This window comes from Varroa destructor, unplaced genomic scaffold, assembly GCF_002443255.2.
Source record: "Varroa destructor unplaced genomic scaffold, Vdes_3.0 BEIS01000006.1, whole genome shotgun sequence".
Taxonomy (NCBI): Eukaryota; Metazoa; Arthropoda; class Arachnida; order Mesostigmata; family Varroidae; genus Varroa; species Varroa destructor.
In genome coordinates, this window is record NW_019211459.1 from 29,317,301 (window position 1) to 29,330,143 (window position 12,843).

General features: G+C 37.6%; 1 protein-coding gene across 7 annotated transcripts in view; it reads right to left on the reverse strand.

Annotated features, from left to right (window-relative positions):
* LOC111253480 (uncharacterized) overlaps positions 1-12,843 on the reverse strand; it is a 35,921-nt gene that overhangs the window by 22,401 nt on the left and 677 nt on the right. For 6 of the 7 annotated variants that reach the window (XR_015330719.1, XR_002674677.2, XR_002674676.2 and 3 more), the window contains exons 2-5: positions 9,120-9,227; positions 7,491-7,582; positions 2,691-2,947; positions 2,087-2,298 (exon numbers count right to left, since the gene is read on the reverse strand). Coding sequence is in view for 1 of the 7 variants with exons in the window: in XM_022812925.2 (XP_022668660.1) it covers positions 2,087-2,298; positions 2,691-2,947; positions 7,491-7,582; positions 9,120-9,227 (669 nt within the window). In the remaining 6 variants the exon portion in view is untranslated. The remainder of the gene's footprint in view (positions 1-2,086; positions 2,299-2,690; positions 2,948-7,490; positions 7,583-9,119; positions 9,228-12,843) is intronic. The other variant, XR_002674679.2, reaches the window with a different exon arrangement.

Below are 12,843 nucleotides of genomic sequence, written 5' to 3' on the forward strand. Positions count from 1 at the left end.
AGCGAAAACTTTCGCTGAATATGGAAAAACAACAAAGCCAGTATTCTTCTATGTGTATAACGGTTTTATATATAATACTGCAATGGCTCTGAGTTACAAGTTCATTGCACTTATTCGTAGTTACGTTTAATGGTAACTAGCGGATGCACGTTACTCTCTAGTGTGTGATTTCCTCTGTTCTAAGAGGTCGCGCTGCGGGAAAAAAAACCCACTAAGGCCCTTTCTGCTCAGATGCTAAACTTCTGCACAGGTTCTTGTACAACGCTTATAACTATGTTCGAATTTGTGGCAACATGCCGTTTGCGAAGCAGAGCAACTTCAAGTACGGAAACCAATCCACATAGCCAAGAGACGTTCTAGCGAAGTGCAAGTGACAGTTCCCTCTCTCCTGTCTTCATTTCTAAACTTCGCCGCCTCCGTTTTCGTCGGCTTTACGGTACGTTCCAAATTTGTGACTGTTGCGTGGAGCAGAGCCAGAGTTTGCTGCACTTGGAATTTGTTCGGCCGATAGGTCATCTGCATAGAAGACTTCCTCGGCCCTGTTATTTGATCAGGGAGACCCTTCGTCAGGGCGAAAAAAGAGTGAGCTCAGGTTGTGCCCCCGAGCCAGACCAAATATTTGTTTGAAAAGCGAAAGTTTGGCTACTTCGTCGTCGATGTTGAGTTTGGTGTCCTATAGAGTGCACGACAAAAAAGAATTGTACGTATTCATAGGAACACCCAATTCGATCAGCGTGAACATGACCTTGTTCCCGGGCGCCAGGTCCAAGGCTACGTTGGAATCGACAGCCACCGTACACGCTGGATTGTGCGGCGTGGCCAGTGCTGTCCACACAAGGATCCTGCACGCCGTTTCTGTGAGCGTTCTTTCTGGAACTCGTGTTGTTCCTTTGGGATGGCGTGTACATTTGGTGAGTAACTTAGTCCCTTAGTCAGCAAAAAAAGCTTATAGCAAACAATTGTTTTCGGTTCTTTCGTCATGATGACGGTGCAGTTAAGTCGCCTTTTCATTTAGAGAGTACTTACAAGGTAGCTAGTATACTAATATATAAACATTTATTAATTGTGTCGTCCAGCACGTTTCCACACGCTAGCGCATTTGAGATGCTCGTTGTAGACTGACGGCTTTCTTGTGGCGTAAACTCCTAAAACGTTGCATTAATTCCCGTACTGTAAAGTTTTGCTGAGATATGTCGCGATGTATTGAATCTTCTCTTCCCACTCACTTCCAGGTGAAAAAGGGCACCGCGAAAAATATTGTATACTTTGAGGCAAACATAGTAGAGAAGTAATGTAGAAGGGCCGAAAGCAAACCGGGCACGCAAACGAGCGTCAGGCGTCCTTTATAGGTCAAAATAAAAACAGCCTGACAGAGCGCCCGGAGTATCTAACTTTTGTTTCAGCCTATATATTTGTTTACATATATATATACATATAATTGGTAAAAATCGAACAACAGAAGAGGTCACTATATTCACTACTTTAGTTGGATTTCTTTTCTAATGACCTAAAAATCTTCTCTCATACCCGACTCTCAGTCTCTTCCACATGTTTTCTTTCTTTTCCTGGGGAGAGCTATTTATGGCTGCCTTTGAACTGATTGCCCTACGATAGCCTTCGGTATCGCTAAATCGAAGACCACGAGTTTGCACTGCTCTATAATCGAGACCTCGTTGCTTTAAAAACGGCACAAGACGAATTTCTTACTGAATTGCAATAGCATTGATGGACTGCAGTCGCGAATCTATATAACAAGCACCATACATTTACAAAAACAGATATTGAGCTCCATCATCTGGTACGTAAAAAATAGAATCATGACGAACCAGGAAAGCATTTGAGCTTTCTGAAAATTTAGTGAGACAGATGTCACTTCGGTCTATTCAGGAAAATCCAGCCGCCCAATCAGTTCCCAAGCTTGAGTGTTATATAAAGATATGCAAGACACGTGTACGACATTAACTGAAGCTCTAAAAAGTACTTTTAAGTATTAAAAAAGTTTTCGACAGATATACGCATATAATACATAAACTCATATATATATATATATATATATAGCTTTGATGTTCATTACACTTATTCTTACCTCAACATCTTCCAATCGTTGCCATAATCCGCAAAGTATAAGCGGACCCGGCTGCCAAAGGTTTAGTGATGCGACGTTCAGTGGCAGAGTGAAACGCACGTCTGACAACGAGCTGAAGAGACGAACAATAACTGAGGTAAGTTCGTCATCCCGAAGTAGCGCAGAGGAACGGTAAAACGAGGATAGGACCTTTGGATCATTTGCGATGCATTCTAGGTATGCAGACATGTAGCGAATAAAATGAGTTAGATTCCCTAATTATATAAATTAATACTAGCGGACTTAATGCCAATGTATATTATTAATATTCGATGTATCATATCACCTCAGGGGTTCAGGCGTCTGCCAAGTTAAAAGAATGGGTAAAAAAGTTCTAGTACTAAAGGACAGAATGTTGAGGATTAATCCATTATTGCTTTTCAAATGCACGGATAATGCATTATACTGGCAGCATTACACTGAAGTGATCTATCCCAGTCGCATCTACCCATATACAAAGAATAGAACAGATATGATAGTAATAAATCAGCGAATTGAAATATTGTACCCTATCATGAGATTTATATGTGCAGAAGGCTGTTGGCGGTAATAAAAAACACCTTACCAATGCAAGAGGCCAGCGTACCATCGTTGATAACAAATCGCACCCACGAGCGGCTCCGCCCTACGTCAGTTATCACTTGATCAAGAGCGTTTATTGTTTCAAGGCCTTCACGATGGGTTACGGTGCGAACTAGACTCCAGAAATCCGGACGGGGCAGGTTAGTATTTGTTGTTAAAGAAAGACCCCGCGCTTGTACTGATCCTTTTCCGATCCCAAACATCTCAGACAACGCCATTCTGCTCAAACGACTTTTCAGTCTGTAATAAGGTAATACGCGCAGAATTGAACAATAAGTTACATTAGCAGACTAACGTTGAGTGCATACGTATAATGAAAAATTATACTGACCTCTATATAAAAACATTCTAATGATCTAATTAACCTTAAAGTACAAATCATCGTACTGATCCTGCAGAATTCAACTAAATAGGAATGCTTTAGTTGAAAGAAGAATTTCTGTATTTTTTGCCACTGGGCAAATGGTAATTCAAGTTCACGAAAATGTAATGGCTTTTTTTAATTTTAAATTTTATAATTTTATTGAATTACAATTTTTCTCTTAAAAGAAGGAAGGCAAGGGGTAAATTTGATAAAGAACAAAAATTATGCTCTTGCGGATACTTTTCTCGAGTTGTTAGGTTAGTTAGAAGATAATGTATGGTTCTGCGTATCACTTTCTCGTTGTAATTTTTAGCTTATTAATAGCTAAATACTACACCAAGTATTCAGGTCTCATCATTTTGTCAGGTTTACAAAAATTTGTATATAGAGTTCCGCTTTTCAAGTATATGCATAAAATTTTATTAAAATGCGACAATTTAAATTATAAAGCAAAAAGGCAAAAGAACATATTTCAACACAAAACTGATAGATAATTTAGTAAGCAGAAACAACACAATTTTTTTACCTTAAATATAACTTTTATTCTACAAAGTGTCGAAATTGCCGCACATTGAAAAGAGTATATCCACTTAAATTGCACGTATAATTTTGTTAAAACGAAAAAGACGAATAATCGAGGAAATTTTGATCCATTTATAATGCGATCATCAGCATGCCAAGAAAATTATGAAGACAGAAATAATATAAAAAATGTATTTGGTTTCAACAAAGGTGATGTCGCTTGTTCCACTTGAAAGAATGTGGTGTTCAGTTTGAACCCTAGCAACAAATCAGCTAATTATGTATTCGCTGTCACTCTCTAGACCTTCTCCCATCTCTCAACTAATTTATATATTTCCTTTCTCAATTTCTTCTAGCTATAAATTTTAAGGTCTAATGTTGAAAAACTAGTCCAGCCATTGGACCGTCTTCGCTGTCAGACATACTGTTACGGATATCATTTGCCAGTGATCGAAAAAGCGTTAATCCACGAGGCCTATGAAATATTGAGGGTGCAAAAAAAATCCCACTTTCCCTCCGGCTACCTTTAGCGACCTTTGCCATGTGTAGCCTGACATTGTCGTGGAAAAGGATGATTTCGTCTTCTCTATCGAGTCTTTTCTCTTGGATGGCTTTGTTAATTTGATGTAACGGGATCATACACAACCGAATTTAACTAAGTTTTTTTTGCAGGTAGAATCAAAAGATTCATATATACAAGCTAACAACACGACACTGCAAGATCAGGCTGCACGCAAGTAAGATATTTTGCGTGACATGGATCATACAAGTCTAGATGGTTTTATGAAATTATTATTTAAGCCAGTCATTTTAAAAATAGTATTAAGGGGCAGCAAGCGGCATGAGTTCATCACAATTGTCTGTATTAGAAGCGCCTATACCTGTTATGAAGTTTGTTACTAGAAACACGAGATAGCGACGCAATTCTTTTGTTAGCAGCAACGAATCGACTAGGACATAAACAAGCTCGATTGTGGGTCGTACGAGGAAACTTGACAGCAATCATTCTAAATTTTCCGTAATGAAAGCCTCTTAAATGACGCGTATTTCATACGTTGCGATCGGAGATTATTTGAAGGTTGAATAAACTCAAAGTGGTTACGAGGGACAAACGGTGAGGTGACTTGATCGCTCATGCAGCCCAGACTGGGTTCTTGCATCTCTCCTTGACGTGCACCATTGACGACGACAACGAACAACCCCAAATATGGGAAACGGTAGATACGCGAGAAGTAAGTCGTCGAGGTGCAATGTGTCAGTGGCTACAATCCTGATAGCTTTTTTGAATTTATTCTATGTTACGGAATCTATATACAGAATAGCTTCGACTTACTTCCTTGTCCCCTTTAGTTAATCAGGATGGTCTTTTAGAAAGAGTTGGCTAAAGTGATTGTAGCCAATATCCTCTAGACGTCGACTATCAGGACGCTGCGTGCCGTTTTAGTGAAACGTCCCCCCGGAATCCATGTGTTGGGATTGTACATACACTTTCCAAACAGATGTTCAGTCTCTTAGTCAATTTCATGGGAATACAGCGGAGTTGTATGGTAGACTAGAAATTTCGACTGAATTCTGTGCAGAAGTACAGAACTTCGTAGGCGCGCTACGGAAGCTTTTTATAATCTAGGCGTCGCAACACGGCTTAATGTTTGATACCCTGTAGAAATGCAATATGGACAATAAGGTCTGCTGACATAGGTATGTGAACTCGAACACTTGCGCTAATGCGTTCGTTGATTCCGAGTTGGCCCGCCGGCTCGACGTAAGCTGCTACGAGCTTTACTCGCTTGTTATGTATAGTAACAACGCCATTTTCTACTAAACGTGGTGTCAAGTCGTTTATGACTGCAGAACGCGGAGACGTCATTACTAAAACGATCTGCTCATGTTAGTCTTCAGCACGCTGTAATGCACAGAGTAGAAATGTGGTTGGTAATAGTTTGGTTTCCCAGATCTCCATCAGCACAAAAATGCCTACACTATCCAGGGCTTACGGGGGTAGAGCGCTAGAGTTACTGCACTCTCGCAGTTCCACTATGCAACCCTTACCTTTTCCTTGAAGTCTGGCCTCACTGTTCACTCTGTAAAACGACAATAAGAGGTGTCGCTGGAGCCGGCACTTTTGTTGTCAATATTTCACATGTCCTCAAACATAGGAGCGAACAGAATCCGTTGGCCGCAGCCTACTTGCTCGATGTGGTATTGCGCTTGTATTGGCGGCTTTTTAATCTTGGCTTTGCTTGGCGGTAGTTCCCCCAGATTCATAATCTGACACGGCTGCTAGAACACTTAGCATTAAAAATCCGATTCAGCTGACTGAGTTTAATATTCAAACTGATATCACCATCGGCCTTAAACTAAACACCTACTTCTGTCTTCTGCCCTTCTCGATCATCAGGATTATTAGGCCTAACTGAGATTTCTTTTTTTTTCAAATTTTTTCAAAGAATTTTTTCGAATCTGCCTATAGTCTGCTCTCGATAACAAAACTTTGCGATACAGAGAATAGAAAAGCCGAGAACTTAACTGGTCCATATGTCTATCATTGTTGGCTGTCTTTTTTTTTAAGCATTTCGTAGTGTTTATGACCTTCCGGTTGTATCAAACGTAAATCGCACTATCTTTTTCAGACAGAAGTCTTATTTGACTGTGGACTTAGGCGCATTTTCTGCTTCACATTGATGTAAAAACATCACTTCTCGTTACTCGCAACAATTCTTATGTTGAAACCTGTCGTTGTACTTGTCCAGTGCCAAACATGCTAATGACCAGTGAGAAGTCGCATTTTTTTTTAATGCTTCACTCAAATTATTGCGCGCCCTGATTCCTAATTTCTAATACACTTTGGTAAATTTTAAATATGTGAGCAGTTGAATGTACGCACCTTACTTCGTTAGTCAATTAACGAATTATTAGCTATCCAAGGCCCTCATGAACCTCAGATGGTCGATAAGAGCGAGGTACATTCTCTAGGTACAAGGTCTCATATTTGAACATAGCGAACCCCTTCACGCAGTCAACTTAGTTACAAGAGCCTTGAATAAATATTCCAGCCTGCTTAGGCAGACTTTTGACCTCGACAAAAAGTGAATCAAAGTAATTGTCGAATTTTCTTTGTTTTTCATCAAAAATAGCCGTATATGGGGCCTTGATGTAGAACTTCATTTCATAAACAACAAAATGCCCACAGACTTGTGGAGAAGAAAGCACTTTCGAATGATAGGTAGAGGTAGAGGAACAGTGGAGACACAAATAGGAAAGGGGACATTTGACGAAGCAGCAACATTACTTACGTGCTTGCGCAATGTAATACTTTCGGAACAAGCTAATAAGTATGTGAAAATTGAAAAATAAGTGTAATACTACTGGAACTTTACTTACGGGTCTTTGGTTCGTCAGGCGATTGCTCTGACCACTGATTTATAGCCACCGTTAAAAACAAAAGTACGAACTACACACATTACTGTTTACTAAAGCACTTCTAGGCTTCAATCAATGTTATCAGCTAAGAAAGGGTCATTATGCAGGCTTCAATTAAAACTATTTAATCGACACCCACCTTAGTGCGGCTGTTATAACATGCATATCGCGAAAGTTATGTTTGGCAGCTCTAACGATGGTTGAGATCATGGGCGCGTTAAGGGGTAAGGAGATCAATTTAGCATCGGAGGGGTTTTTATTTTAACATCATGCTTCGAGACCCTTCTTGTTTTTCTTATTCCTTTACTGGAACACGTACTTAAATTGTTTTAAATCATTGTCTTTGTTTCAGTTAGTGACTAAGGTTGTTTCCTTGATCTGTTATGAGCCATGAACAAATCAGGTACTAGAACCACAATATATTCCATTTTTGTCACTGGTCTTAACCGTGGCTATCGCTGACAAATTTTATCTCACCCATGAAGAAAAACAGCTTCCACGAGTTCACAAAAGCGATTGGCCACATCACCAGGATTCAATTGCTTTTCCGAATTCTGGACGGCTTCCATCTGAAATGTAATGTAAAAAAACCAAGTATTTAACAACTAATCTGTACGATATACAGTCTTTTAACTGCAAGACTGAGAACTTATTACGAATACTTATAACTTGACTAAACGTCAAGTAAGCTTTTTGCAGGACGCTACACGCATCTATTCTGATTCTGTGGAGACTGCTCTTAGTCTACCCGCCTACGGGATATCATATGATTTTTCTAGAAAATCTGGTAATGCAGTGATTGACAAGACTTTAGGTGACATATAGGTCAGAAAAGGTTTTGGTACAGCTGTTCAAAGAGTCCAAATATAATAAATCTAAGTAGACTTAATTTACGGAAATAGGGAACACATTTATGAAGGCAGAAAACGCGTTCTACCAAAAATCCTATACTTTGATGAAATGGTTTGTTTGCAACACTAACCCATGCGGGTAAATGAGGTTATTGCAAATCAAGTACAGTTTAGTAAAAAAAAAAAAATAGAAGTAAACGAAAGTAATTCGAGGCACCAGATTGGCAATTTTTAGAGATATGCTGACCACCTAAAAGTAAATCGAAGACCTACAAGGGAACTGTCGAAGACCACAAAGGTAACGATCGATGAAGTTATAAGACGGTATATTGAAAACGAGCTGCTAATAACAGTTCCGAAGTGAAAATCTAAGCTTGCCAGTACCTCTGTACTTCTAACGGAGATAGAATTCTTGTTCATAACATACATTTAACGAATTAGGAGTCGTGGTACCGCCTCAACTAGATCAAATGAATGACATATGCATTCGTCATCGATGTTGATCTACGGTTCTCAAGACTTCTATGTTTAATTTTACGAAGTTCCGGTCTTATCGTAATTGCTCCATTGTTATGTGATGCGATAACAATATGTAAAGAAAAATATTGATAACTCGCTTATTGACCAGATTTTTGAAACGCGGATCTAAAGATATAGTACTAAATGGAAGCAAATAGTACTCAGATTTGTGTTAAAATAAAAAAAACTGCAAATAAACGACCGGAAAAAGCTGTAGCGTTTCTAGGGTATCGGTTTATAAACCAACTCCATAAGGCTGTTTATATTAGAATACCTAGTAATTTAGTCAATATAAACACGCTAAATCAATTTGCGAAGAAAATTCGCAAAAATTATGATTTTCACAGTACTTTTAGAGTTGTTAGCGCAGAGCGTATTTTTTTAGTTTTTGTCAGGACACTAACCGGATCATTGAAATAAATGATAATGCTACAGTTAATTACTAGCAAACGCATTTCATGTCGACTTTTTCATTCGAATACCTCTTTAGCTGCCAGTAAATTCAGAGTCGCGCTGTGTAAATATTGTCAAAACTTCATTTTTAACTAAGTTGAGTATTTGTGTAGGAATAATAACCTTACATTAATTATACAGGCTGATCTACCGATATGTTATTGAAAAACAAGAGGATTTTAATTTAAATTGAAAAGATGACTCGAACTATTGGAACCAAGAGGGCAGTAGAGGGAATATAATAAACAAAAAAACATAGTAGTGCTTATGACTAATACTTTACCTGAATATCTCGCACAACTTTCAGAGCTTTCTCCGCAAGAGTTTTTTTTATATATACGTCCTTCACAAGATCTTGCACGCTCGGATGTTTAAAAGGATTCAGCGACATCTAACAAAATTGAAGCAGAGTTCACAAATTAAAAATTATGCAACAATGAGCTATTTCAAAAATAAAAACTTGCTATATTGTTTTTGTTCATTTATTTATTCTACTTTATTTACTCTTTTTTTAACTCAAGAATGGCTCGCAGAACACTCCTCTGGAAGGACGGTCTTCAAGTTGTTTCAACCTGCCTGCGCATAAAAAATCTTATAATAGATAGAAGGATTTCCTACTCTAGACCAATAATAGATAGAAGGATTTCCTACTCTAGACCAGAATTCGTTGGTAGAGTAACCCTAAACTAATTCAAGAAAGCGAGTTGCCGTAAGAACTTTGTAAAAGTTCTCTTGGTATATTTGAATAACAAATTAGAAGCTCTAATACTAATCCTGGCAAGGATTAGGACTAACAGAAACAAAAAAAAATTAGCGAAAGCCTTAAAAAATACATATCGCAGAAAACTGCCTTTTCCACTTATCATATCCTCTAAATCTTACGCTTACAGAGGACTACTTTTCCGATCACTAAAAAGTGAAATTATTTGACAGTATTTGACAGTAAAAGGCGCTGGAAACCTGACAAAAAGGAATAATTAGGTTGGTTGCTAGATAGGAAAAAATCGTATGGAGTGACGGCGAATATATAAGTTAATTTATTGCTAGATTTTAAATGAACCGCTGCGTATTTCGTTAGATGAAAAGACGGTAATTATTTATAGTCCAACCTAATAGAACAGAGCTTATAATGCAGTTCGTCTAAGAAGATACTTTTTCTAAGGCAAGAAAAATATTAACCCTAATAGAGCAAATACCTGCATAGAAGTTGATATGTATCAAAAAGTTCTAAATCCTTAACTTCCCACCACATCACTGAATCACTTGTAATTTATGATAATCGCTACCTTCGTCTGGCCAACAACAACCTGCAAAAACCGTTACTAATTTATTTTGATCAAGATTATTCTAAGGTTACCAACGAGAATGTGGCACGTAACCATTTAACCACCCGGTTAATTAAGGTTCAGCGCAGTATCTGTGATGAAAGTACATTATACCCCATCTACAGATAATCGAAACACCATCTCTTGAAAGCCCGAGACCTATAGAGATCAATTTCAAGATATAAGCTAGTCACTATCATCTGGAAATCGAATCCTAGGCCCCTGAGTGAGTCGGGCACTCCACTTTCTGCTCCATGGCATTAAAATTCTACGTTATGTTATCTGTCTGATTTGCAGTGCCTAGTTCATGCATATCAAGTATATTTTATTATCATATATATATAGCCTTGCGTATTTATTTCATATTTTTTATTATGTGGCCAATAAAATTCTTGTCAGCTTTCCCACGTCTGTAGAAGTCTCAATGCTAGACTTTACTGCGCTCGATAGCAAAAAAGCTGATTTCAAGAGCACCTATTTGTTTTCCATTGTTCAATAAACCTTAGTTTTAACCAACTTTAATTTAAAATACTTCAAAGAAACCGTTCAGAAAATAAATTAGTAGAGCAAAGCTTTAACAATAGAAATATAAGTCACCCTACAAATGATTTTCTGACGGCCACGAGTTACGTCATGCTTAAAAAATTCATTAAAATGTCCAGATTACGTATCGTTTCATAAAGCCGTGGGTTTAACTTATAATATTTATTTATAATTATAAATAAATACAAAAGGAGTTCTTAGTCTGCCATACAGACATTTCTTGGGAACTAGAACCACTTATTATTCGGTAAAATAATCATTAAAATAATTCTTCGCATCCTGATCTATTCCGCACTCCTTGCAATATTTGCATATGGCTATAAGCCTTCATCCGTAGTTTTATATTCACTTTGTTGAACGGAGAGTTACAGAGATACATTGTAAGCGATCAAAAATAAGAACCGTACTTCGTTCTGGATTTGACATATTTCTCAAATTTCTCCAACTAATATGTTTTCAAATACCTTTACTGATCTAGCAGAAGGTTTAGCAGGCAATATGTTTCTCGTATTTTTTAAAAGGACGTTGCTTTTCTTTTGTTGAAGCATATCATTGATTAAATCCATGCTTGAATAAGATTGCGGCCATGTTTCGTAACATTATTCGGTGGCTAATCCAGGCCTCCCTAAAGTAATCGTCAACAGAGTACATAGATGATTATTTTATTACTATTAAAAGATGACGAATACCGTCGGTAAAAAAAATCATGCGTTATCATATCGCACGCCAGAAATAAAACGTTTATTTTAGCGGAAACAACGCATAAGGACTTGTTCTGCTGAATTTCATCAGTAACGCGGTATACGACATCATTAAACAACGAAAAATATTTCAGCGAAATGGCGCTCGAAACCACCTTTTTGCGCTTTATTTGAGGTACTCTTCGGCGGTATTGATTCTGCTAACCCTGTAGGCAAAAGCACCAGGTTAGCTCGTAAATATTTTATCACTATGTTCAAGGTCATGTGTCATAGATTATTTGAAGATTCAAGTGTAATATAATCGGGTAATTGTTTTAGCACTTTGCTGACATTTATGTCAACATTTGACTCGACGTTCTTCAAAGGCTAGATGAGATCCAATTTTATCCATACGTGACGGTTACAACGTTTTACAATGATTTTGTCAAGTAGTCTATGACGAGTAGTCTTTTACGATTTTTGTCGTAGAATTCAAACGCACAATCTTTTCTGTTTGAAATCCGAGTTCACTGAATTGAATTACGAGTAGTATACGTTTTAATTTCAGATTAAAATTTGGTGTAGTGTTTAAAAAAATAATATTTTGTGCCACAGAAAATCGCAAATAGTTATATTTCGTTTCTTTTTTCATGAAATTAAAGTATATAAAACTGTAAAAAGTATGAATTTATTTTACGAATAAAGTGCGCTTTTATGGCTGCCGTGTTAGTTTTATATTAAGCTGTAATTAGTAAGCATCCTTTCTCAATCCAACAAAAAACAAAGTTTCACTCGAATTCTAGCAACATCGCGGTCACATTTTAGGATATATTTCCATCCCTCAACCAATTTATTTTTCTTATCACAAATTTTCAGGTATGATGTGAAGAACCTCTCCATCAAGGTTTTGAGACACTCTTCACCGTGTGCACCTTTTTCAAATACACGGCAACTAATTTTATTTGCTGGTAAAAACGTGGTAATCCATCAGCTTAATACGGTGAATGCAAACGAACCTCCCACTCAAGCTTTTGCTAAGCGACTGACATAATATTTGCTAAGTGCGGCTTATTAGCATTGTCACAGAAAATGATGACTTCCCTACGTCTGTCGGATTTTTTTCTAAAAGCATCCATCAATTCTACGCCTTTAATGCCTTTACTCAACTTCGTGAAGCGCTTTCAAACAGTCCTCTTAAGCATGGAGCTCATACCACGCACGGAACAAATATCCAGTGATGACATCTTTTTGACATCGTCAAGAAGCGAAATAGAGTAGATGTCTTTTTTTTCTTACAAAGCCCCCATCATTGAAGCAAGAAACGTACCGTAGGATTCCGCCTGATTCTAGAGAAAACAAAGCACCTTGGAGTTGTATATAGAATTAAACCAAGAGTTAATTTGTGAAGCGGAAGTGAGCAATAAGGGAAACAACCCTTAGTTATGTTACAAACGAATAT